The sequence below is a fragment of the Erinaceus europaeus genome, chromosome 3 (assembly GCF_950295315.1).
Source record: "Erinaceus europaeus chromosome 3, mEriEur2.1, whole genome shotgun sequence".
NCBI lineage: Eukaryota > Metazoa > Chordata > Mammalia > Eulipotyphla > Erinaceidae > Erinaceus > Erinaceus europaeus.
Genome location: NC_080164.1, coordinates 185249954 through 185275309, shown reverse-complemented (window position 1 = coordinate 185275309; position 25356 = coordinate 185249954). Strand labels below are relative to the sequence as shown.

At 66.9% G+C, this 25356-nt stretch overlaps 2 protein-coding genes across 5 annotated transcripts; both read right to left on the bottom strand.

Annotated features, from left to right (window-relative positions):
• Positions 1-470: 470 nt before the first annotated feature.
• On the bottom strand, positions 471-8530 carry SPON2 (spondin 2). Its single transcript, XM_016194613.2, has 6 exons — positions 8372-8530; positions 8024-8197; positions 7486-7709; positions 4540-4731; positions 4201-4375; positions 471-837 (listed from the first exon to the last, which is right to left on the bottom strand). The coding sequence occupies exons 2-6, from the start codon at positions 8193-8195 to the stop codon at positions 659-661; spliced, it is 942 nt and encodes a 313-aa protein (XP_016050099.1). The 5' UTR covers positions 8196-8197; positions 8372-8530; the 3' UTR covers positions 471-658.
• A 4272-nt stretch (positions 8531-12802) lies between these two features.
• CTBP1 (C-terminal binding protein 1) lies at positions 12803-25356 on the bottom strand. Of its 4 annotated transcripts, XM_060188374.1 has the most exons (10): positions 25160-25344; positions 19635-19705; positions 18699-18853; positions 15861-16005; positions 15186-15392; positions 14738-14952; positions 14282-14412; positions 14079-14206; positions 13407-13524; positions 12803-13313 (listed from the first exon to the last, which is right to left on the bottom strand). In XM_060188374.1, the coding sequence occupies exons 2-10, from the start codon at positions 19639-19641 to the stop codon at positions 13127-13129; spliced, it is 1293 nt and encodes a 430-aa protein (XP_060044357.1). In that variant the 5' UTR covers positions 19642-19705; positions 25160-25344; the 3' UTR covers positions 12803-13126. The 4 variants fall into 4 exon arrangements, with proteins under 4 accessions (XP_060044357.1, XP_060044355.1, XP_060044356.1 ...); XM_060188372.1 differs by lacking the exon at positions 19635-19705 and having other exon boundaries at positions 25160-25356; XM_060188373.1 differs by lacking the exon at positions 19635-19705 and having other exon boundaries at positions 12803-13310; positions 25160-25355.

Here is a 25356-nt window from a genome sequence, read left to right as displayed (position 1 = left end):
GACCACGTGAGCCTCGGCGGGCCCGTGACCATGAGCACCTCTTCTCGAGTGACATCACTCTCCCAGACGGCTGGGGGCCGGGCGTTGGGGTGATACAGCCCCACGTGGTGGTCCCAGGTTCTAGGGAGAACCCGCTTTGGTTCTGTGGGCCACTGGGGGGCCCGCCTGGCGGTGGGGAGCCGGTGTGTGGCCGGCCGGTATGGTCCAGTGTGGCCCTCTCCTCACAGGCTGGGTGCAGACGGAGGCTGGGCACTCGCAGGGTAGCTTGTGGGTACCCTCACACTCCCCTGGGTCCCGCAGTCACACCAGACCACCCACCGGCACCCACCGGCACCACCACCCGCAGCAGCACACCCACCAGGCTCCAGCAGGCAGCTGAGGTGGGGCTGGTGGTGACACCCTGAACCCCGACTTCACACCAGCACCTGCTCCCTGGCCTGGGGTCCCTGCCCACAGGAAGAGCTTGAGGCTGGTCACGGAGGGCATTTATTCATACAGGTGGTCCACGCCCTCCACCGACCCCACCAGTCACCTGCTGGACGAGCCTCCCAGCGCCCCCAGGTGTCCGTATCCCTGAGGCCAGGGCTCGGGCACAAGCATGCAGGCTTCTGTGGGCTCACCCTGCGTGGGTAATAAATATGGAGGCAGGCAGCCAAGGTCACACGCAGTTGTCAGGAGTGCACTGGGCCTCCTCCTGCAGCTCAGGGCAGGGAGCCCCCCGGTTGGCCGGCTGCACTCGCACGAAGCGGGTCCTGCTCTTGGAGCCCAGTTGCCCACAGGGACCTCCACACAGCCCCCAGGATGACCAGAGGGACACCTCACAGTCCAGCGGCGTCTCTGCAGGGAGACAAAGCACAGGGGCAGTGACAAGAGGCCCCTGGCACTGAGCTCCCACCCGGCCTCCCCACAGGGCCAGGGTCTCTGAGCACCCTGGTCTTCTGGGGCACCCTCAGAAGTCCTCACGTTCAGATCCACCGGGAGGGGCCACCAGGAGGTGATGCCCTGGGCCCTGTCCCACATCCTACAGTGACCCATGGAGCTCAGTCCCTCTCCATGTCCTGAAGTGACCCCACAGGGCCCAGTCCCTAATCCTGCAGTGACCTCCCTAGGCCCTGTTCCCACTTCCTGCAGTGACCCAGGGGGCCCTGTTCTCACATCCTGTAGTGACCCATGGGGCCCTGCCCCCAATCCTGCAGTGACCCCACAGGGCCCTGTCCCCACATCCTGCAGTGACCCCACAGGGCCCAGTCCCCAATCCTGCAGTGACCCCACAGGGCCCAGTCCCTAATCTTGCAGTGACTTCCCTGGGCCCTGTTCCCACTTCCTGCAGTGACCCCACAGGGCCCTGTCCCCACATCCTGCAGTGACCCCACAGGGCCCAGTCCCTAATCCTGCAGTGACCTCCCTGGGCCCTGTTCCCACTTCCTGCAGTGACCCAGGGGGCCCTGATCTCACTTCCTGTAGTGACCCATGGGGCCCTGTCCCCAATCCTGCAGTGACCCCACAGGGCCCTGTCCCCACATCCTGCAGTGACCCACCTGGTCACTGTCCCATATCCTACAGTGACCCCCCCTGAACCCTGTCCCCAGGTCCAGCACTGACACCCTGAGTCGTGTCTCCAAATTCTGCAATGATCCCTCTGGGCCCTGTCCCCACATTCTGCAGTGACCCCTATGGCCCTTGTCCCCACATTCAATAGTGGCAGTCATGGGCCCTGTCCCTTTATCTTGCAATGAACCCCCTGGACCCTATCCCCACATCCTGCAGTGACCACCCAGGGCCCTATCACCACATCCTGCAGTGACCACCCAGGGCCCTATCCCCACATCCTGCAGTGAACCCCCTGGACCCTATCCCCACATCCTGCAGTGACCACCCAGGGCCCTATCCCCACATCCTGCAGTGACCACCCAGGGCCCTATCCCCACATCCTGCAGTGATCTCCTGCTGGGCTATGTCTCCACATCCTGCAGTAATCCCTCTAGCCCCTGACCCACACCTGCAGTGACCACCATGGACCCTGTCACCAGTCTTGCACTGACCCTCATGGGCCCGGTCCTCACATCCTGCAGCCTGCAGTGACCCTCATGGGCCCTGACCCCATATCATGCAGTAAACCCACCCCCGTCCTAACTCCTCATCCTACGATGACCACCCTCAGTCCTGTCCCCACATGCTGCAGTGACCCCCCTATGTCCTGTCAACATGTCCTGCAGTGATCCCCCTAGGTCCTGTGCTCATGTCCTGCAGTGAACCCCTAGGTCCTGTCCTCATGTCCTGCAGTGACCCCTCTAGGTCCTGTCACCATATCCTGCAGTGACCCCCCTAGGTCCTGTCCCCATGTCCTGCAGAGACCCCTCTAGGTCCAGTCCCCATGTCCTGCAGTGACCCCTCTAGGTCCTGTACCCATGTCCTGCAGTGACCCCTCTAGGTCCTGTCCCCACGTCCTGCAGTGACCCCTCTAGGTCCTGTCCCCACGTCCTGCAGTGACCCCTCTAGGCCCTGTCCCCACGTCCTGCAGTGACCCCTCTAGGCCCTGTACCCACGTCCTGCAGTGACCCCTCTAGGCCCTGTCCCCACATCCTGCAGTGACCCCTCTAGGTCCTGTCCCCACGTCCTGCAGTGACCCCTCTGGGTCCTGTCCCCACGTCCTGCAGTGACCCCGCTGGGTCCTGTCCCCACGTCCTGCAGTGACCCCTCTAAGTCCTGTCCCCACGTCCTGCAGTGACCCCTCTGGGTCCTGTCCCCACGTCCTGCAGTGACCCCTCTAGGTCCTGTCCCCACGTCCTGCAGTGACCCCTCTAGGCCCTGTCCCCACGTCCTGCAGTGACCCCTCTAGGCCCTGTCCCCACGTCCTGCAGTGACCCCTCTAGGCCCTGTCCCCACGTCCTGCAGAGACCCCTCTAGGCCCTGTCCCCACGTCCTGCAGAGACCCCTCTAGGTCCTGTCCCCACGTCCTGCAGTGACCCCTCTAGTTCCTGTCCTCACGTCCTACAGTGACCCCTCTAGGTCCTGTCCCCACGTCCTGCAGTGACCCCTCTAGGCCCTGTCCCCACGTCCTGCAGTGACCCCTCTACGTCCTGTCCCCACGTCCTGCAGTGACCCCTCTAGGTCCTGTCCCCACGTCCTGCAGTGACCCCTCTAGGACCTGTCCCCATGTCCTGCAGTGACCCCTCTACGTCCTGTCCCCACGTCCTGCAGTGACCCCTCTAGGTCCTGTCCCCACGTCCTGCAGTGACCCCTCTAGGTCCTGTCCCCACGTCCTGCAGTGACCCCTCTAGGCCCTGTCCCCACGTCCTGCAGTGACCCCTCTAGGCCCTGTCCCCACGTCCTGAGGTGACCCCTCTAGGCCCTGTCCCCACGTCCTGCGGTGACCCCTCTAGGTCCTGTCCCCACGTCCTGCAGTGACCCCGCTGGGTCCTGTCCCCACGTCCTGCAGTGACCCCTCTAAGTCCTGTCCCCACGTCCTGCAGTGACCCCTCTAGGTCCTGTCCCCACGTCCTGCAGTAACCCCTCTAGGCCCTGTCCCCACGTCCTGCAGTGACCCCTCTAGGCCCTGTCCCCACGTCCTGAGGTGACCCCTCTAGGCCCTGTCCCCACGTCCTGCGGTGACCCCTCTAGGTCCTGTCCCCACGTCCTGCAGTGACCCCTCTAGGTCCTGTCCCCACGTCCTGCAGTGACCCCTCTAGGTCCTGTCCCCACGTCCTGCAGTGACCCCTCTAGGTCCTGTCCCCACGTCCTGCAGTGACCCCTCTAGGTCCTGTCCCCACGTCCTGCAGTGACCCCTCTAGGTCCTGTCCCCACGTCCTGCAGTGACCCCTCTAGGTCCTGTTCCCATGTCCTGCAGTGACCCCTCTAGGTCCTGTCCCCACGTCCTGCAGTGACCCCGCTGGGTCCTGTCCCCACGTCCTGCAGTGACCCCTCTAGGTCCTGTCCCCACGTCCTGCAGTGACCCCTCTAGGTCCTGTCTCCACTTCCTGCAGTGACCCCGCTGGGTCATGTCCCCACATCCTGCAGTGACCCCGCTGGCCCCTGGGCCCTGTCCCCACGTCCTGCAGTGACACCCCCCCACTGTATCCTGCATTTACAGGGTGGAGCTGACCCTGGGGCTATTCTGGTTCTGGGGTCTTATCTGTGGGGACTGTCCCGGGGCTGGCGGCTCTCCCTTTTCTGGGGGCTGTCCTGGGGCTGGGGACTCACCCGGGGCATTGTCCCCGATCTCATTGTCTCCCCCCAGTAGCTGGGGTGTGGGTGGCGGGAAGGCCTGGGCGCGGTGGCGCATGCGCACCAGGGTGACCTTGGCAATGGGCGGCAGGGCCTTGAGACGCGGGTAGAAGAATGAGTTGGCCGGGTGGCTGGGCGATGATGCTGTTATCTGCAGGGACAACTCGATGGTGGATGCCGGCCAGGGACAGGGGTCAAGGTTCAGGGGGTGGGGTCGGGAGACAGGGGGCAAGGGTTGGGGTTCAGGGCACCAGGTCAGGAGACAGGGGTCAGGGGTCAGGAGTAGGGGCGAAGAGCAGAGGTCAGGTCAGCCACCTCGGTCACTGTGTCCTGTGGGACGGTGGCAAAGTTGGGCGACGAGAAGGTGAAGCCGCTGTCGGTGCCCGCGTCATAGGGGCGAAGGTCCAGCGCCACCTGCTCCCTCCAGCGACTGCCCTCGCACAGCGCCAGGCTGTCCACACCCACGAACCAGTCGGGGCTCGGCACGATGCGCACCACGAATGACACCTGGGGCGGGCGGCCGGTCAGGGAGCAGCCACCGGATCCCCCTGCCCGCAGGAACATCCTCGCCCCCAGGACCCCCCAATCTCGCCCCCAAGGACGCCCAGTCCTCGCCCCCAGGGACCCCCTGTCCTCGCCCCCAGAACACCTAGTCCTCGCCCCCAGGGACCCCCAGTCCTCGCCCCCAGGGACCCCCAGTCCTGTCCCCAGGGAGCCCCAGTCCTCGCACCCAGGGACCCCCAGTCCTCACCCCCAGGGACCCCCAGTCCTCACCCCCAGGGACCCCGAGTCCTCGCCCCCACGGACCCTCAGTCCTCGGCCCCAGGACCCACAGTCCAGTCCACCAGGGACCCCCAGTACTCGCCCCCAGGGACCCCCAGTCCTCGCCCCCAGGGACCCCCAGTCCTCGACCCCAGGGAACCCCAATCCTCGCCCCCAGGGACTCCCAGTCCTCGCCCCCAGGGACCCCCAGTCCTCGCCCCCAGGGACCCCCAGTCCTCGCCCCCAGGGACCCCCAGTCCTCGCCCAAACGGACCCCCAGTCCTCGCACCCAGGACCCCCAGTCCTGTCCACCAGGGACCCCCAGTCCTCACCCCCAGGGACCCCAGTCCTCACTCCCAGGGACCCCCAGTCCTCGCCCTCAGGGACCCCCAGTCCTCGCCCTCAGGGACCACCAGTCCTCGCCCCCAGGACCCCCAGTCCTCGCCCCCAGGACCCCCAGTTCTCGCACCCAGGACTCCCAGTCCTCGCCCCCAGGGACCCCCAGTCCTCGCCCCCAGGCCCCCCGTCCTCGCCCCCAGGGACCCCCAGTCCACAACCCCAGGGACCCCCAGTCCTCGCCCCCAGGGACCCCCAGTCCTCGCCCCCAGGACCCCCAGTCCTCGCCCCCAGGGAACCCCAGTCCTCGCCCCCAGGGACCCCCAGTCCTTGCCCCCAGGGACCCCCAGTCCTCGCCCCCAGGACCCCCAGTCCTCGCCCCCAGGACCCCCAGTACTGTCCACCAGGGACCCCCAGTCCTCAACCCCAGGACCCCCAGTCATCACCCCCAGGGACCCCCAGTCCTCGCTCCCAGGGACCCCCAGTCCTCGCCCCCAGGGACCCCCAGTCCTCAAACCCCAGGACCCCCAGTCCTCGCTCCCAGGGACCCCCAGTCCTCGCCCCCAGGACCCCCAGTCCTCGCCCCCAGGACCCCCAGTCCTCGCCCCCAGGACTCCCAGTCCTCGCCCCCAGGGACCCCCAGTCCTCGCCCCCAGGACTCCCAGTCCTCGCCCCCAGGACTCCCAGTCCTCGCCCCCAGGGACCCCCAGTCCTCGCCCCCAGGGACCCCCAGTCCTCGCCCCCAGGGACCCCGAGTCCTCGCCCCCAAGGACCCCCTGTCCTCGCCCCTAGGACCCCCAGTCCTCGCCCCCAGGGACCCCCAGTACTGTCCACCAGGGACCCCCAGTCCTTGCCCCCAGGAAACCCCAGTCCTCGACCCCAAGGACCCCCAGGGACCCCCAGTCCTCGCCCCCAGGAACCCCCAGTCCTCGACCCCAGGGACGCCCAGTCCTCGCTCCCAGGGACCCCCAGTCCTCGCCGCCAGGACCCCTAGTCCTGTCCACCAGGGACCCCCAGTCCTCACCCCCAGGGACCCGCAGTCCTCGCCCCCAGGGACCCCCAGTCCTCGCCCCCAGGACCCCCAGTCATCGCCCCCAGGGACCCCCAGTCCTCGCCCCCAGGGACCCCCAGTCCTCGCCCCCAGGGACCCCCAGTCCTCGCCCCCAGGGACCCCCAGTCCTCGGCCCCAGGGACCCCCAGGACCCCCAGTCCTCACCCCCAGGACCCCCAGTCCTCGGACCCCAGGGACCCCCAGGGACCCCCAGTCCTCGCCCACAGGAACCCCCAGTCCTCGACCCCAGGGACCCCCAGTCCTAGCCCCCAGGGACCCCCAGTCCTCGCCCCCAGGACCCCTAGTCCTGTCCACCAGGGACCCCCAGTCCTCGCCCCCAGGACCCCCAGTCCTGTCCACCAGGGACCCCCAGTCCTCGCCCCCAGGGACCCCCAGTCCTCGCCCCCAGAGACCCCCAGTGCTCGCCCCCAGGTACCCCCAGTCCTCGCCCCCACGGACCCCTAGTCCTCGCCCCCAGGACCCCCAGTCCTGTCCACCAGGGACCCCCAGTCCTCGCCCCCAGGGACCCCCAGTCCTCACCCCCAGGGACCCCCAGTCCTCGCCCCCAGGGACCCCCAGTCCTCGCCCCCAGGACCCCCAGTCCTCGCCCCCAGGGACCCCCAGTCCTCGCCCCCAGAGACCCCCAGTCCTCACCCCCAGGGACCCCCAGTCCTCGCCCCCAGGGACCCCCAACACCCCCAGTCCTCGCCCCCAGGGACCCCCAGTCCTCGCCCCCAGGGACCCCCAGTCCTCACCCCCAGGGACCCCCAGTCCTTGCCCCCAGGACCCCCAGTCCTGTCCACCAGGGACCCCCAGTCCTCGCCCCCAGGGACCTCCAGTCCTCGCCCGCACGGACCCCCAGTCCTCGCCCCCAGGGACCCCCAATCCTCGCCCCCAGGGACCCCCAGTCCTCGCCCCCAGGACCCCCAGTCCTCGCCCCCAGGGACCCCCAGTCCTCGCCCCCAGGGACCCCCAGTCCTCGCCCCCACGGACCCCCAGTCCTCGCCCACAGGACCCCCAGTCCTGACAACCAGGGACCCCCAGTCCTCGCCCCATTGTGCCCCCTGGCCCCGCCCCCGGACCCCCCCACCCCCCCCCCCGTCCGTCCTCACCAGCGAATGGCGCGGGTGCACCTCCAGCTCGGTGGCCGAGCGCCCGGTGCCGCTGGGCAGGGCGGGCGCGGAGAAGACGGTGCGCACACTCTGCAGCGCCTCGCCCGCCGCCTCCATCTCCCGCATCAGCGTCCAGGCCTCGCCGCGCTCCGCGAACTCCCGCAGCCCCGCGCTCACGTAGGCGCCGCGCCGCCACAGGCTGTAGTCGGAGCTGTGCGCGGCCCCTGGGACGCGGGAGATGCGGGATGGAGTGGGCGAGGTGCGGGTCGTGGGGGTGAGGTGCGGGGACTCGGGAGGTGCGGGACTCGGGAGGTGCGGGGGACTCGGGAGGTGCGGGTCGTGGGGGTGAGGTGCGGGGACTCGGGAGGTGCGGGTGGGGGTGAGGGGAGGTGGAGGGGAGGTGCAGGTCGGGGTGAGCAGGGCAAGGTGGAGGCTGGTGCAAGCACAGCACAGGGAGCACCTGGACTGGACGGGAGGACCATGTGGCGGGGCTGGAGGAAGGGGAGGAGGTGGCCTCTGGGGGAGCCCTGCCACCTACCCAGCAACTCCGACCACTGCGCGGGCGGCCTGAACAGCGGGTACTGCTTGGGGAAGGCGGCCTGGCTCCACTGGCCGATGAAGGTGAGGCTGTAGCGGGCAGGGCCCGAGCACGCCGGCCCGCCGAGCGCCTGGCCCAGGAGCAGCGCCCAGAGCGCGGGGCGGGGGTCCATGCCTGCGAGAGCCAAGCTGGATGGCCGACCCACCCTCCCTGGAAGTCCATCTCGTGCCCGGCCCGGCTCATCCCGTCCAGTCCCGGCTGGTCCCCACCCCCGTCTCTGTGCCAGGGTGCCCCCACGTCAGCTGGGGCAGGGAGCTGTCTGGCGACTCCATCTGGGCCGACACTCACCAGTGGGAGAGGCCTGGCTGGAGCCTGGAGCTGGGGCGTCTGAGGGGCTGGACGTGAAGTGCGGGACCCGAGCAGCACCTGAGGGACGGGGCTGGGGAGGGGCTCGGGGACGGGCAGGGCCCAGACACGGCCTCCCAGCCTGGGCAGATGCGACTCTGCACTGAGGTCATCCTCGGGTGGCCGCACCCCTTTCTTTGTCTTCCTTCTGCCCAACCCTCCCTTCCTCTCCCCTGCCTGCCCCTCCCCGCCCCTTCCCTTGAGCCTCTCCCCTCCCAGGACTGGCGGCCTGCACTCTGGCCAAGAGTCCTGGTTTCAGCCCAGTGCAGACCCCACCCATGCCGCTGACCACTGAGCTGCCGTCTACACTGCTGTGTCTGTCCACACCAGTGACCCTCTGTCCACCCATACCGCTGACCACTGACCCACCGTCTACACTGCTGACCCTGTCCACACCAGTGACCCTCTGTCCACCCATACCGCTGACCACTGACCCACCGTCTACACTGCTGACCCTGTCCACACCAGTGACCCTCTGTCCACCCATACCGCTGACCACTGACCCACCATCTACACTGCTGACTCTGTCCACCCATGCCGACAGCCTGAGCCACAGTCTACACTGCTGACTCTGTCCACCCATGCCGCTGACCACTGACCCACCGTCTACACTGATGACCCTGTCCACACCAGTGACCCTCTGTCCACCCATGCCGCTGACCACTGACCCACCGTCTACACTGCTGACTCTGTCCACCCATGCCGCTGACCACTGACGCACCGACTACACTGCTGTCTCTATCCATGACGACAGCCTGAGCCACCGTCTACACTGCTGGCCCTGTCCAAACCGCTAACCTTCCCTCCACACTGCTAACCCTCTAGATTACACTCAACACTGCTGTGAGGCCCAGAGTCTCCAGGTGGCCCAGGGGAGGGGTGGCCATGCTGCAGTGGTGTGGCCTCCAGCCCTTAGGCCGAAGCCACAGTGGCCGCCTCAGCTGGAAATCCTGCAGAAACATACACTGGGCAGGCGGGCAGGCTGTGTGAGGGCGCTTTGTGAACTGTCACCCCAGAGACAGTCTCCACCTGTCAGGACAGCAGGACAGCTGAGGACACGATGACCACAGCCATAAAGTACTCAAGATGTAGTGCTCCCTCCCTGTCCCCCTGCTCCCTCCCTGTCCCCTGCTCCCTCCCTGTCCTCCTGCTCCCTCCCTGTCCCCCTGCTCCCTCCCTGTTTCCCCTGCTCCCTCCCTGACCCCTGCTCCCTCCCTGTCCCCCCTGCTCCCTCCCTGTCCCCCCTGCTCCCTCCCTGTCCCCCTGCTCCCTCCCTGTCCCCCTGCTCCCTCCCTGTCCCCCTGCTCCCTCCCTGTCCCCCTGCTCCCTCCCTGTCCCCCTGCTCCCTCCCTGTCCCCCCTGCTCCCTCCCTGTCCCCCCTGCTCCCTCCCTGTCCCCCCTGCTCCCTCCCTGTCCCCCCTGCTCCCTCCCTGTCCCCCCTGCTCCCTCCCTGTCCCCCTGCTCCCTCCCTGTCCCCCTGCTCCCTCCCTGTCCCCCTGCTCCCTCCCTGTCCCCCTGCTCCCTCCCTGTCCCCCTGCTCCCTCCCTGTCCCCCTGCTCCCTCCCTCTCCCCCCTGCCCCCTCCCTGTCCCCTGCTCCCTCCTTGTCCCCCTGCTCCCTTCCTGTCCCCCTGCTCCCTCCCTGTCCCCCTGCTCCCTCCCTGTCCCCCTGTTCCCTCCCTGTCCCCTTGCTCCCTCCCTGTCCCCCTGCTCCCTCCCTCTCCCCCTGCTCCCTCCTTGTCCCCCTGTTCCCTCCCTGTCCCCCCTGCTCCCTCCCTGTCCCCCCTGCTCCCTCCTTGTCCCCCTGTTCCCTCCCTGTCCCCCTGCTTCCTCTTGCTCCCTTGTCTCCTGCCCCTCCCTTCATACCACAGAGGAGCCATCCTCCTACCCCCAGATAAGCTGACCCCCTTTCTGGTCAGTAACAGTGACATGGTCACACCCCCAACCAAGGCAGGGAGGACTTACAGGCAAGCCAAACAATTTAGCCCTGAAGACATTGGAGGGGGCAAGGGGCAGGGGTGTGGCCTGGGGGCCAGGACCAGCTGGACAGGGATAGCCAGGAAGCCCCCACCCTCCCAGAGCACATGACCAGGGGGCCTGCAGCACCCCCAAATACACAAACTTTCTCACAGCCCATGTCCCCCACACCCATGTCCCCCACACCCGTATCCCTCACACCCGTGTCCCCCACACCCGTGTCCCCCACATCCGTATCCCCCACAGCCATGTCCCCCACACCCGTGTCCCCACACCCGTGTCCCCCACACGCGTGTCCCCCACACCTTGTGTCCCCCACACCCGTGTCCCCACGCCCGTGTCCCCCACACCCTGTGTCCCCCACACCCCATATCCCCCACACCCCATATCCCCCACACCCGTGTCCCCCACACTGTGTCCCCCACACCCCATATCCCCCACACCCATGTCCCCCACACCCCATGCCCCCCACACCCGTGTCTCCCCAGCACCCCCGTCCACTAACCCAGACCCCTACACCCCTCTCCTCCACCCCGCACTAACCCAGGCCCCCCCATACACCACTGGTCCACGTGCCCACAGCACTGCACAGGGCACACAACAGTGGTCAGGCAGGAAGCCTCCCGCCCCATGTCCCTTGGGCACTTGGCCTCCGTCTGTCCAGAGGGGACAGGTCAGCTAGCTTTCCCGTGGGCCCTGCTGGGTGGCCCCTGATGGTCCCCAAACCACAGAGTGGGTCCTGGCGGAGGGCTGCGGGGGGAGGGTTGCTGGGGCGCAGCCCAGCAGCTTCCTCCCGCAGGGCTCCAGGGAAGCCCCTGCCAGCCCGGAAAGTCTGACAGCCTCCTGTGTCCTGGCCACACCCTACCCAGAGGGAGGCAATGTGGGTCAGCCTGAGCTCATCTGAACACCCCACCCAGCCCTCCAGCCTGGGCCGCACCCAGGCCACACTGCCAGCAGCACCTTCCCCCAGCAGCACCACTGCCTTGGAATACACACCCACCACCCTGGGGCTCCCCCTGCACCCACCTCCTGTGCCCACCACCCAGAGGCCTCCCCTCTGCACCCACCTCCTCTGCCCACCACCCTGGGGCTCCTCCTGCACCCACCTCCTGTGCCCACCACCCTGGGGCTCCTCCAGCACCCACCTCCTGTGCCCACCACCCTGGGGCTCCTCCAGCACCCACCTCCTGTGCCCACAACCCTGGGGCTCCTCCAGCACCCACCTCCTGTGCCCACCACCCAGAGGCCTCCCCTCTGCACCCACCTCCTCTGCTCACCACCCCGGGGCTCCCCCTGCACCCACCTCCTGCGCCCACCACCCAGGCCTCACAGGGGCTCCTCCCCAGTGTGGGGGCAGGCTGCTCATCTGTGCTCCCACCCTGCCAGAGTGCTCCTCAGTCTTTCCAGGGCTCAGAGGTCGAGGGGAGACACCTAACGGTCCTGCCTGAGACTCTAGCTCCCAGGGTCAGTCCTGCACCATCAGCCAGAGCGGAGCAGCTGCTGGATAAACGAATGACCCAGAGGCTCTGCTAGGCTGCCCTGCCTGAGGCTCTGAGTTCCCAGGTTCAATCCCTCACACCACTATCTACCACAGCTCTTCAGGGGACTCAGGGAGAGAAGCACGCCTCACCCCAAGCCTAGGTGGTGGGAGGGGCGACCCAGGGCCCTGACCCCAGCTCAGGCTGACACCAGAGTGAAGGAGTGTGGATGTGGCCTGGGGGTGAGAAGGGGGCTTCCTGCAGGCTGGGGCAGGGCAGGGGGCTGGGGGTCTCTGTCTGAGAATCCAGGGCCTCCCTCATATGGCTCCCATTTGGGGCGCACCCTCCTCGTCTGCCCGCTCAGTGTCACCCAGCCTGTCCAGCCACACAGAAGCCAGCAGCCTAGCCCCCTCCCCCACTTCTGGGGACTTGGCAGGGGTGGGGCTGGCCTTGAACAAGGAGTGCAAAGGTGGTGAGGGTCCTGGTGGATGCAGGGGTGCAGGGGCCACAGGGGTGGAGGTGAGGGTCCTGGTGGGTGCAGATGAAAGAGCAGCAAGTGTGGGGTTTGGCTCCACTGGGGCTTGCTAGGCAGTGGCTGTGGACACCCCGGCAAACACCCATGGGACCAGCTCCTCACCCACTAGGTCTCTCTGGCAGCTTCCAGAACCTTCCCTCTGTGGAAACACTCCTGGGGACGGCTGGGAACTGGGCTCTGCCCACTGGGCTCTACTGGTCAATAGCTGGGACTCGGGCTGCAGGGGGGCGGGGGGTGGAGAAGGCCCGGGCAGGGGGGCACTCACCCCTAGCTGCCGGCTCTGTGCCCAGCCCAGCCCACAGGGAAGGCTGCCCTGTGGGTGAGGGGCCCAGGGGTGCGGCCCAGCGGGAGGCAGGGGAAGGGGCGGGCACGCAGGACCCAGGCCGCTCTTTCTGGGACTTTTATTTTTTTTAAAATAATTCATACAAATGGTTACAGTCACAAACATGATTTTAACCAAAATATTGCTAGCCTAGCAGGGAGCGGGGGCGGACCTGGCCCCCGGCGGCTGCTGAAGGGGTCATGCCGACGGACGGGACAGCCTCTGTTGTTTTCTCTACGTCACTCTAGAATAAGACAAGCAGGTAGACGGCGCCCTGCCCTGTGGGGAGGCCGGCGCCGGGAACGGACACGGACACGGACATTCACGGAGGGCGGCTGAGGCTCTGCCAGGCCGGGGACACGGCCCCTCAGTCTCTGCAGTGCCCCGGCTACAACTGGTCACTCGCGTGGTCTCGGTCCGCCTCGGGCTTGACGGTCTGGCCGGGGGATGGGGCGTGGGGGGGGTGGGACACGGGGGGCAGCCCGTGCGACAGGGACATGGCACTGGGCACGATGCCCTCCACGGCCGCTGGGAGGCCCGTGGGCGCCACGCCAACTACACCCGGCGGGTACCTGCTGGGGAGACGCAGCGTCAGGCCCGGCCCGGAGGGACCCCACGGCTCCCACTCCGACGGCTGCCCCCGGAACCCTCCCCTGGGGCTCCCCCACCTGTAGGCTGCCCCATTGAGCTCAGGGTGCACCACACCGGGGTCCATGCTGGCCCAGTGGGTAGCGGCTGTCAGGTGGTCCTTGTTGACGCAGTTCTTCAGACTATCGGGGATGCGGCCTACAGGGCAGAGGCAGGTCAGGGGGCAGCAGGGCCTAAGGGTGCCCAGAGCAGCTGTGACAGGACGCTGCACCCCCCATGGCAGTCCTCCATCCCTGTGCCCACATGATGGCTCCTGAACCCAACAGTCCCGTGTACCCACTCTCCCTTGGAAGCCCCTTAGGCAGTCCTATCCCTTCACCCTCATGACTGTTAGTGACCTTGTGATAATGCCCATGCCCCAGCCCACCTGCGACAGCCTCTGTCCCTGTGACCCCAGCTCACCTGTGACAGCCTGTCCCTGTGGCCCCAGCCCACCTGTGACGACCTGTCCCTGTGACCCCAGCTCACCTGTGATGGACCCTGTCCCTGTGGCACCAGAGCTCACCTGTGACGGCCCCTGTCCCTGTGGCCCCAACCCACCTGTGACAGCCTCTTTCCCTGTGGCCCCAGCCCACCTGTGACAGCCCCTGTCCCTCTGGCCCCAGCCCACCTGTGTCGGCCTGTCCTCTCTGGCCCCAGTCCACCTGTGACAGCCTGTCCCTCTGGCCCCAGTCCCTGTGGACGCAGCCCACCTGTGATGGCCCTCCGGATCTCCCGGGCCGCTTCCTCGCGCATCTCGATGGAGGCCTGCTCACTGTACCAGGCGGCGTGTGGGGTACAGATCAGGTTGGGGGCGTCCTTCAGAGGGCCCTGACTGAAACTGCAGCCACAGAGGTCAGGGGTCAGAGAGCGGTGGCCACCCTGGCACCCCCCCCCCAGCCACCAGGGGGCGCACCTGAAGGGCTCCGACTCATGCACGTCCAGGGCTGCCCCACGGATGCGTCCCTCCTTGAGCGCCTGGGCCAGCGCCTTCTCGTCCACCAGGCCGCCCCGTGCTGTGTTCACCAGGAAGGCGCCCTGTCTCATCTGCAGGTGCAGGTGGTCAGCTCAGCCCACCGCCCCCCAGGCCTCAGCTGCTCCTGACACCCATGGGGAAGGGCTCCCAGGCAGGGGACCTCACCCTCAGGGCTGCCCAGCACGCAGACTTCACGCCCACTGGGACAGAGTGAGAGGGGCAGTGCTGCCCGGCCTCTAGCCCCGTGGGCGTGGCCAGTTCAGGGAACCCCACCGATAGCCACCCTGACCCCGCCATGGCCCCTCACGCCCATCCAGTCCCCCACGTCTGATGAGGCCCCGTGTCCCCCAACTGTCCTGTCACCCGGCCTTCTGGTTGCCCCGCGTCCCTGCCCACCTGCTTGACGGTGAAGTCGTTGACCAGGTGGTGGTTGTGTTCGTTGAGGCCGCAGTGCAGGCTCACGCAGTCGCTGTGGAAGAGGAGGTCCTGTAGCGTGCTGACCCGCTGCAGCCCCAGCGCGCGCTCCGTGCCATCCGCCAGGTAAGGGTCGTAGAACAGCACGTTGAAGCCGAACGCCTTGGCCCGAAGTGCCACTGCCTGGCCCACTCGGCCTGCAGACGCAGCACCGGTCAGCTGCTCGCGGAGGCCCCGGGCCTGGCAGCGGGGGGCTCCTCCCTGGGCCAGCCCCCACCCACGGGGAGCTCTGGCAGAAGGCCCCCGCCGACCCCTGCAGAGCCCGAGCCCACATGGCCCCAGGCAAGGGACTGTGGGGGCTGAGGGGGTTCTGGAGGTTCTGCCCTGGGCTCTGAGGGGCTCAGTCCACCAGAAGCGTGTGGAGCCTCACCCAGCCCGATGATGCCGAGCGTCTCCCCACGGATGCGAGCGGCACCCGAGGCCACCTCTCGGATCTGCTCCACGCTCTGCACGCGGGTGCCCTCCCGCAGCGCCTGGTGCAGCCACGTGGTCCTGCGGTACAGGTTGAGGATGTGGCAGAGCGTGGAGTCTGCCGTCTCCTCCACAGAGGCCGCCGGCACGTTGCAGACAGCGATGCCTAGGGATGGGTACGGGACATGGTCACCCAGGCGACCGCCCGCTGCTGGAGGGTGGCTCCCCTGAGCCCCCACCCATCTCCAGGATTCCCTCCGGTTCCCCCAGGCCCCTCCCATCGCCGTCCTCACAGCCCCCCAGGACGTGTGGAGGGAGGGCCCAATGGACCGTCACAGGCTCATGGCCAGACCAGAAGTGCGTGCCACGACCTCTGACCCTACCATGACCTCCCCGGACCCCGCTATGACCTGCCATGACCTCACCTGACCCGACGTGACCTCACGCACACCCACGCGCAGCGCGAAGAAGGGCCGGGTGATGGGGACATCTCGTGACCCTGTGGCCTGACCACCTCCAGCCCTGACAGCAGGAAGCCCCGAGTGGCGCCGGCAGGTCCCACAGGAACCAGTGGGATGGCCCACGGGGGCAGGGACACACAGGTGGCCCCGTGCTGAGGGGACAGGCCACCTACCCAGGTCGCCAGCAGACTTGATGTCGATGTTGTCGTAGCCGCTGCCGATGCGCACGATGATGCGCAGGGCCTTGAACTTCTCCAGGTCCTCGCGGGTCAGCGTGATGGTGTGGTACATGAGGGCGCCCACCGCCTCGTTCAGCACCTGGGGAGACCGTCGTGAGCGGGGCGGGCAGGCTGCATGTGACCACAGAGGGAGCGCCCCGCCCGCCCTGGGTGGACAGACTGCCCGCTGTGACCACCTGCAGGGGGAGGGGCGCTGGGACGACCCAACCAGGCCCTCGGGGAGAGCACCCGGCCAGGGCACACCACGGACAGCCAGGAGCCCTGCCCTGACGGCAGCACCACGCAGCGGCACACCCGGCCGCGGGCCCATGCGAGCCCTCCCCCACCGGGCCCCCCACCCTGGGCCTCCTCCACTGTGCTCACAGGCCCCTCAGATGCCAGGACCCCTCACAGACCAGGAGCCGCCCAGCCTGTGTGAGGCAGGACTAGTGCTGGGAGGGCCCATGCGGGCCGGCTCGTTGACCCTCAGCTCCGAGGGGATAAGCCTCTCTGGGACCCGGAGTTCTTCCTGGTCCCGGCAGTCCTGGAGCCTGCACTGCTGCAGGGTTCCTCCTAGTGGGACGGGGATGCTACAGCCTCTGTGACTTGGACCAGCTGAGTGGACACGTCCCCATGCCTGCAGACACGTGGCCCCACCACCTCAATGGCTTTGTCTACGTTCCATGGCTTACTCTGTGGTCCAGATGGTTGCCAGGCTTCTGCCACTGCAGCTGCTTTCCACCCTGTCTCAGCCTAGTTGGCAGCAGAGCTCGGGGCAGGAGAGCCAGTGGAGTCTGGGGGAACTGGGCTCAAGTCCTGTGGCACCTACCCATGGGGGCCCGGCCCCGGGGTCCCCTTGTGCCTCCCGCAGGCCTCCTGTGCCAGCCCCTCCCATGGCTCCCTTCCTCAGCCACCGAGTCTGTGCCCCACTGCTGCCGACATCAGTCCTGCACAAGCTCTCTAGCATCTGTCCCCAGTCACTCCCTGCCGTGCTCCTGTTCCCATGGGTCCTGTCCACCTTCCTTCCACCCCAGGGTCTAGACCCACTCTGGTACTCTGTTGGCATCTAGTGGTCCACTGCAGATCTGCTGAGAAAACACTCCACAACCTTTCCAAGAACCTGATAGTCCTCCCACACATGCTGGAGTCCAGTTTTCCCACTTTGTTGGGGTCCACTTCACTCTCTGTGGGAGTCCGGTTCACTCTGTGGGGGTCTAGTTCACTCTCTGTGAGGGTCCAGTTCACTCTCTGTCAGCGTCCAGTTTCTGCGAGGGTCCAGTTCACTCTGTGGGGATCTAGTTCACTCTGTGGGGATCTAGTTCACTCTCTGTGAGGGTCCAGTTCTCTCTGTGAGGGTCCAGTTCACTCTGTGGGGATCTAGTTCACTCTCTGTGAGGGTCCGGTTCACTCTGTGAGGGTCCAGTTCACTCTGTGGGGATCTAGTTCACTCTGTGAGGGTCCGGTTCACTCTGTGGGGGTCCAGTTCACTCTCTGTGAGCCTCCAGTTCACTCTCTGTGGGAGTCTGGTTCACTCTGCGGGGGGCCCAGTTCACTCTCTGTGAGCATCTAGTTCACTCTCTGTGAGGGTCCGGTTCACTCCATGGGGGGTCTAGTTCACTCTCTGTTGGGGTCTGGTCCTCCCCCCCCCCCTCTCTCCATATATATATATATTTGCTTCCAGCGTTATTGCTGGGGTTTGGTGCCTGCACTACAAACCCACTGTCCTGGAGGCCATTTTTTCCATGTTGTTGCCCTGTTGTTGTTGTTGGATAGGACAGAGAGAAATGGATAGAGGAGGGGAAGACAGACACCTACAAACCAGCTTCAACACTGGTGAAGTGACTCCCCTGCAGGTGGGTAGCCGGGGGCTCGAACCAGGATCCTTACACTGGCCCTTGTGCTTTGCGCCATGTGTGCTTAACCTGCTGTGCTACGACCCGACCCCCTCTGGTTCATTCTTTGTGTGGGGGGGTGGCAGTTCACTCTGTGGGGGGCTGATTCATTCTCTGTGGGGGTCCAGTTCACTCTGTCCAGTCCAGTTCACCCTATGTTAGGGTTCAGCTGCCCCATGTGGGGCTCAAGGCACTCTCCCCACGCACTGAGCTCTCCCCTGCAGGGGTCCAGGGAGCCTGTCCCAGTGAACTGAGCTGTCCTGCAGAGTCCTGGGACCACATGGCCGTCCAGAGCAGGACTGGCCCTCAGCCACCTGGAGATCAGCACCCTCGGCTCTAAGGGGCACACCCCACCCCCAGTGGACCCTAACTATGCCCTCCCACTAGACTCCTGCGGGTCGCCTATTGCCCCCTAACAGCTACCCAAATCTCCGTCCTCCCCCCCTCCCGCTGCCCCCACTGCCCCACTACTGGCGGAGTGGTGCCCTGACCCAGCGGCGACCGTGTAGCATTGAGCCTGTGTGAGAGTCTGGCTGCCGTGTCTTCAGGGCCAGGCGGCCACCCAGCAAGCACACGGGTCCGAGACGCCACAGCACAGCTAAGCTGCCCAAGCTGCTGGGGGCACTACAGCCTCTAGAGCTGGTCCCACTTTCTGTGACAGAAAGGGTTACTGGCAGCGACTCAGGAACCTCGGCCGCCAGTGTCCATCTACCCACAGTGTCAGACACGCTGCCGGGTCTCAGTGCGCCCGGAGGCCGCAGCCTGCTGGTGGGGTACGGCCTACTTAAGCAGGTGCTGCCTGACCTCTGGGGTGATCCCCAGGGGGGGCTGCCCACCTTAGGATGCTGTAAACTGACAAGAGTCCGCCGCCCTTCCCCCGGCAACTCCCCGCCTGCCGCACCTTCTCGTGGATCTCCTGAGTGGACTGGGCATCACAGAAGGCTACGGTGGCCACATCCTTGAGGATGGGCATCTCCACGGTGCAGTCGCGGCCATCCAGCAGAGCCACCAGGGGCCTGGGGTGCAGGGGCCCGTTCATGATCGGGGGTCGGACGCCTGCAAGGACCGGGCAGAGGCTCAGCCCCAAAGGGTCGCGACGTCACCACCCGGGACAGGGAGCATAAAGACGTCACCACTCCACTGAGGACAAGAACCATCATGGTGTCAGCATCCCAGCAAGGACAGACTGTGGGACCATCGCCCGCAGGGTCACTGCTACCACAGGGCTCTGTGGTGACACTGGGTCAGTCTCTTATAGTGTCTCCAAGCCCCGAGGGCCCCACCCCAGCACCTCTGCTCCCCACGGGCCTGGGGTGCAGCTGAGATACCAGAACCCCAGCCTGAACACAGACCAGACTGAGGCGCCTGCCTAGCACAGGGTGGCAGCCACAGCAGAAGGGGGAGGGTGCTGCCCACGCCTTTTTCAATAACTCTGCCCCCCTCACACAGGACCCCCTCTGTCTGTCCAACCCTCAGGACCCTGTCTGTCTCTCCCTCCCTCAGGACCCTGTCTGTCTCTCCTCAGGACCCTCTCTGTCTCTTGTCAGGATCCCCTCTGTCTCTCCTCAGGACACTCTTTGCCCCTCTTCAGGACCCTCATTGTCTCTCCTCAAGACCCTCTCTGACTCTCCTCAGGACCCTCTTTGTCTCACCCAGCGGAGGGGCAGGGATGGGATGGAGGCGGGGTGGGGTAGGGGCGGGACAGTGACAGTGATGGCACTGGCACCCAGGGCCAAGGCAGGCGTCCGGGGACAGGAGGCGGCACCCAAGAAGCGGGCTGCGCCGGGAGACAGGGGCCAGGAGCGCCCACCCTGCGCACCCAGCGTCCCGCCCCTACCTGCCATGTCCCGCCCGGCCTCCTGGACATGTGTCCTTGGGCGCCCAGCCTGGTCCCGGGTCAGAGCCGGACTAGAACCAAACACAGCACGGTGTTACCCGACCCGCAGGGCAGGGGCAGAGTGAGGGGCAGTCTGTGCTGGGGGCACTCGTCCACATGCGCCGAGGACTCGGGCGCCAGCCCACCTGCAGCAACGTCCCAGACCAGAGCCCGAGAAGCCCTGGGGGAGGGTGCACGGGGGACCCAACACAGAACCCCCTCCCTCACCCCAGGGACCCCCTTCCCTCACCCCAGGGACCCCCTTCCCTCACCCCAGGGACCCCCTTCCCTCAACCCAGGGACCCCCTTCCCCTCACCCCAGGGACCCCCTTCCCTCAACCCAGGGACCCCCTTCCCTCACCCCAGGGAACCCCTTCGCTCACCCCAGGGAACCCCTTCCTTCACCCCAGGGACCCCTTCCCTCACCCCAGGGACCCCATTCCCTTACCCCAGGGACCCTCTTCCCTCACCCCAGGGGCCCCATCCCTCACCCCAGGGACCCCATTCCCTTACCTCAGGGATCCCCTTCCCTCACCTCAGGAGCCCCTTCCCTCACCCCAAGGGACCCCCTTCCCTCACCCCAGGGACCCCCTTCCCTCACCTCAGGGTCCCCCTTCCTCACCTCAGGGTCCCCCTTCCTCACCTCAGGGTCCCCCTTCCCTCACCCCAGGGACCCCCTTCCCTCAACCCAGGGACCCCCTTCCCTCACCCCAGGGACCCCCTTCCCTCAACCCAGGGACCCCCTTCCCTTACCTCAGAGATCCCCTTCCCTCACCCCAGGGACCCCCTTCCCTTACCTCAGAGATCACCTTCCCTCACCTCAGGAGCCCCTTCCCTCACCCCAGGGGCCCCCTTCCCTCACCCCAGGGACCCCCTTCCCTCACCCCAGGGACCCCCTTCCCTCACCTCAGGGACCCCCTTCCCTCACCCCAGGGACCCCCTTCCCTCACCTCAGGGATCCCCTTCCCTTACCTCAGGGGCCCCATCCCTCACCCCAGGGACCTCCTTCCCTCACCCCAGGGACCCCCTTCCCTCACCCCAGGGACCCCCTTCCCTCACCCCAGGGACCCCCTCCCCTCACCCCAGGGACCCCCTTCCCTCACCCCAGGGACCCCCTTCCCTCACCCCAGGGACCCCATTCCCTCACCTCAGGGATCCCCTTCCCTCACCTCAGGAGCCCCTTCCCTCAACCCAAGGGACCCCCTTCCCTCACCCCAGGGACCCCCTTCCCTCACCTCAGGGTCCCCCTTCCTCACATCAGGGTCCCCCTTCCCTCACCCCAGGGACCCCTTCCCTCACCCCAGGGTCTCCGAGGTAGGGCTCCCTGGTCACCATCCCAGCAGTCCCCCTGCTCCCCTAGAACCACATCCTGAGGAATGGCCCCAGAGGGGGTCCTGTTGTCCCCAAAGGGGAGCGGGTGGGCGTGGCCAATACCGGATGGGGGCGTGTCGTGTGGGCGGAGCTAAACTCGGGCAGGGAGCAGCTTCCCCCAGGAGCAGCTTCCCCCACCCCTGCCTGTCACCAGGCCGCAGCCCAGTGGGCCCTGTGACAAAGGGTCCCTGAGGTGCTACCCCGCAATCACACTCACACTTGCTCTGCACACACCCCACCAAAGAACCTGCCCACAGCTGCACCCCACTTCTCAAGTTGCACCTAGAGCAGCACCCAGAACACAGTCACAGGGACGCCCAGTCACAGGGACGCCCAGTCAGTCACAGGGACGCCCAGTCAGTCACAGGGACGTCCAGTCACAGGGACGCCCAGGCTACAGTGACGTGACGTGCATGTGTGAGCACCCAGGCCTGCAGACGCCCACCTGTGCTGCATCAGGAAGCCCAGCACCCCCCAAACCCGTGTCACCTGGGGCAGAGGACGCCAGAGCTCTGGGCAGGGAGGGTCAGTCACCCGGCAACGGGGACATCAACCACAGGGACACCCAACTAGGGGGACACCAGGCCACAGGGACACCCAAATGTAAGGCCACCAGGCCCAGACACCCTGCTGATAGGTCACTTGGCCACAGGGACACCCAACTAGGGGACACCCAGTCACAGGGACACTCAACTGTAAGGACATCAACCGCAAGGACACCCAACTGCAGAACACCCTACTGAGAGGCCACCTGGCCACAAGGACACCCAACTAGGAAACGCCCAGTCACATGGACACCCAACTAGAAAACACCCAGTCACAGGGACATCCAACTAGGAGACACCCAGTCACAGGGACATCCAGTCACAGGGACATCCAACTAGGGGACACCCAGTCATAGGGACACCCAGTCACAGGGACACCCAGTCAGTTACAGGGACGCCCAGTCACAGGGACGCCCAGTCACAGGGACACCCAGTCACAGGGACGCCCAGTCACAGGGACACCCAGTCAGTCACAGGGACGCCCAGTCAGTCACAGGGACGCCCAGTCAGTCACAGGGACGCCCAGCCAGTCACAGGGACGCCCAGCCAGTCACAGGGACGCCCAGTCACAGGGACGCCCAGTCAGTCATAGGGACACCCAGTCACAGAGACGCCCAGTCAGTCACAGGGACACCCAGTCACAGAGACGCCCAGTCACAGGGACGCCCAGTCACAGGGACGCCCAGTCAGTCACAGGGACGCCCAGTCACAGGGACACCCAGTCAGTCACAGGGACGCCCAGTCACAGGGATGCCCAGTCACAGGGACGCCCAGTCACAGGGACACCCAGTCAGTCACAGGGACACCCAGTCACAGAGACGCCCAGTCACAGGGACACCCAGTCAGTCACAGGGACGCCCAGTCACAGGGACGTCCAACTAGGGGACACCCAGTCACAGGGACACCCAGTCACAGGGACACCCAGTCAGTCACAGGGATGCCCAGTCACAGGGACGTCCAACTAGGGGACACCCAGTCACAAGGACGCCCAACTAGGGGACACCCAGTCACAGGGACGCCCAGTCATAGGGACACCCAGTCAGTCACAGGGACGCCCAGTCACAGGGACACCCAGTCAGTCACAGGGACACCCAGTCAGTCACAGGGACGCCCAGTCACAGGGACACCCAGTCACAGGGACGCCCAGTCACAGGGACGCCCAGTCACAGGTACGCCCAGTCACAGGGACACCCAGTCACAGGGACGCCCAGTCACAGGGACGCCCAGTCAGTCACAGGGACGCCCAGTCAGTCACAGGGACGCCCAGTCAGTCACAGGGACGCCCAGTCACAGGGACACCCAGTCAGTCACAGGGACGCCCAGTCAGTCACAGGGACGCCCAGTCAGTCACAGGGACGCCCAGTCACAGGGACACCCAGTCACAGGGACCCCCAGTCAGTCACAGGGACGCCCAGTCACAGGGACACCCAGTCACAGGGACACCCAGTCAGTCACAGGGACGCCCAGTCAGTCACAGGGAAGCCCAGTCACAGGGACGCCCAGTCAGTCACAGGGACGCCCAGTCACAGGGACGCCCAGTCAGTCACAGGGACGCCCAGTCACAGGGACACCCAGTCAGTCACAGGGACGCCCAGTCACAGGGACGCCCAGTCACAGGGACACCCAGTCACAGGGACACCCAGTCACAGGGACGCCCAGTCACAGGGACGCCCAGTCAGTCACAGGGACGCCCAGTCAGTCACAGGGACACCCAGTCAGTCACAGGGACGCCCAGTCAGTCACAGGGACGCCCAGTCACAGGGACACCCAGTCACAGGGACACCCAGTCACAGGGACGCCCAGTCAGTCACAGGGACGCCCAGTCAGTCACAGGGACACCCAGTCAGTCACAGGGACGCCCAGTCAGTCACAGGGACGCCCAGTCACAGGGACACCCAGTCACAGGGACACCCAGTCACAGGGACACCCAGTCAGTCACAGGGACGCCCAGTCAGTCACAGGGAAGCCCAGTCACAGGGACGCCCAGTCACAGGGACGCCCAGTCACAGGGACACCCAGTCAGTCACAGGGACGCCCAGTCACAGGGACGCCCAGTCAGTCACAGGGACGCCCAGTCACAGGGACACCCAGTCAGTCACAGGGACGCCCAGTCACAGGGACGCCCAGTCACAGAGACACCCAGTCACAGGGACACCCAGTCACAGGGACGCCCAGTCACAGGGACGCCCAGTCAGTCACAGGGACGCCCAGTCAGTCACAGGGACACCCAGTCAGTCACAGGGACGCCCAGTCAGTCACAGGGACGCCCAGTCACAGGGACGCCCAGTCACAGGGACGCCCAGTCAGTCACAGGGACGCCCAGTCACAGGGACGCCCAGTCACAGGGACGCCCAGTCAGTCACAGGGATGCCCAGTCACAGGGACGCCCAGTCACAGGGACGCCCAATCACAGGGACGCCCAGTCACAGGGACGCCCAGTCAGTCACAGGGACGCCCAGTCACAGGGACACCCAGTCAGTCACAGGGACACCCAGTCAGTCACAGGGACGCCCAGTCACAGGGACGCCCAACTAGGGGACACCCAGTCACAGGGACGCCCAGTCACAGGGACGCCCAGTCACAGGGACACCCAGTCACAGGGACACCCAGTCAGTCACAGGGACACCCAGTCAGTCACAGGGACGCCCAGTCAGTCACAGGGACGCCCAGTCAGTCACAGGGACACCCAGTCAGTCACAGGGACGCCCAGTCCCAGGGACACCCAGTCAGTCACAGGGACGCCCAGTCACAGGGACACCCAGTCAGTCACAGGGACGCCCAGTCAGTCACAGGGACACCCAGTCAGTCACAGGGACGCCCAGTCCCAGGGACACCCAGTCAGTCCCAGGGACGCCCAGTCACAGGGACGCCCAGTCAGTCACAGGGACGCCCAGTCACAGGGACACCCAGTCAGTCACAGGGACGCCCAGTCAGTAACAGGGACGCCCAGTCACAGGGACGCCCAGTCACAGGGACGCCCAGTCACAGGGACACCCAGTCACAGGGACGCCCAGTCACAGGGACGCCCAGTCACAGGGACGCCCAGTCACAGGGACACCCAGTCACAGGGACGCCCAGTCACAGGGACACCCAGTCACAGGGACGCCCAGTCACAGGGACGCCCGGCCGTAGGCGCTGCCCGCACACGAGGACGCGGCGCCCACCCGGGTCCCCGACACCCCACGTGGGCCTGGGAGGCCGAGACTATGACACGCGTGGCCCGGGCTCGGACCCGGACCGCACCGTCGGGCAGGCTGCTGCCTCGGGGCCTCCAGCCCCCGGCGAGAAAAGGCGGAGCCTGTGCGCAGGCCGGTCCCGGGTCCGAGGTCGCCGCCGCCGCGCGACGCCCCTTTGTCACCTGCGCGCCGGGCCGGGCGGGCGGCGCACGCGCACTAGCTGGCCAGCCACGTACGCGCAGGATCGCGCGGCCCCGCCCCCGCCCCGCCCCCCGCCCCGCCCCCGGCGCGCGCGGCCCGGCGCGCACGCGCACTGACACAAAGCCGCGCCCCGCCCCGCTCCGCCCCGCCCCGCCCCGCCCCGCCGGCCGGAAATGCGCGCGCGCGGCCTTACCGAGCGGCAGGCCCTTGTCGAGCAAGTGCGCGCTGCCCATGGAGAGCGCGGCCGCCGCGGGCGCCCCCCGCTCCGCCGCGTCGCCGCGAGCCCGCCCCGGGCCGCCCGCCGCCGTCCGCCGCCGCGCCGCCCGCCTGCGCCCGCCCGCCGCCGAGCCGAGCCGCCGCGCCGCCAGCAGCCGCTCCCGGGCGGGACAG

What these genes read in the sequence shown, in the direction of transcription:
- SPON2 (XM_016194613.2), bottom strand. Translation starts at nt 8,195, where the DNA reads ATGGACCCCCGCCCCGCGCTCTGGGCGCTGCTCCTGGGCCAGGCGCTC. An exon ending in GCAGTGGTCGGAGTTGCTGG is followed by an intron (nt 7,710 to 8,023) that starts GTAGGTGGCAGG and finishes CCCGCGTCCCAG; the next exon opens with GGGCCGCGCACAGCTCCGAC. An exon ending in GATCGGGGACAATGCCCCGG is followed by an intron (nt 838 to 4,200) that starts GTGAGTCCCCAG and finishes GTCTCCCTGCAG; the next exon opens with AGACGCCGCTGGACTGTGAG.
- CTBP1 (XM_060188372.1), bottom strand. Translation starts at nt 25,199, where the DNA reads ATGGGCAGCGCGCACTTGCTCGACAAGGGCCTGCCGCTCG. An exon ending in CAAGTCTGCTGGCGACCTGG is followed by an intron (nt 15,393 to 15,860) that starts GTAGGTGGCCTG and finishes ACCCATCCCTAG; the next exon opens with GCATCGCTGTCTGCAACGTG. An exon ending in CATGAGTCGGAGCCCTTCAG is followed by an intron (nt 14,207 to 14,281) that starts GTGCGCCCCCTG and finishes CTGTGGCTGCAG; the next exon opens with TTTCAGTCAGGGCCCTCTGA.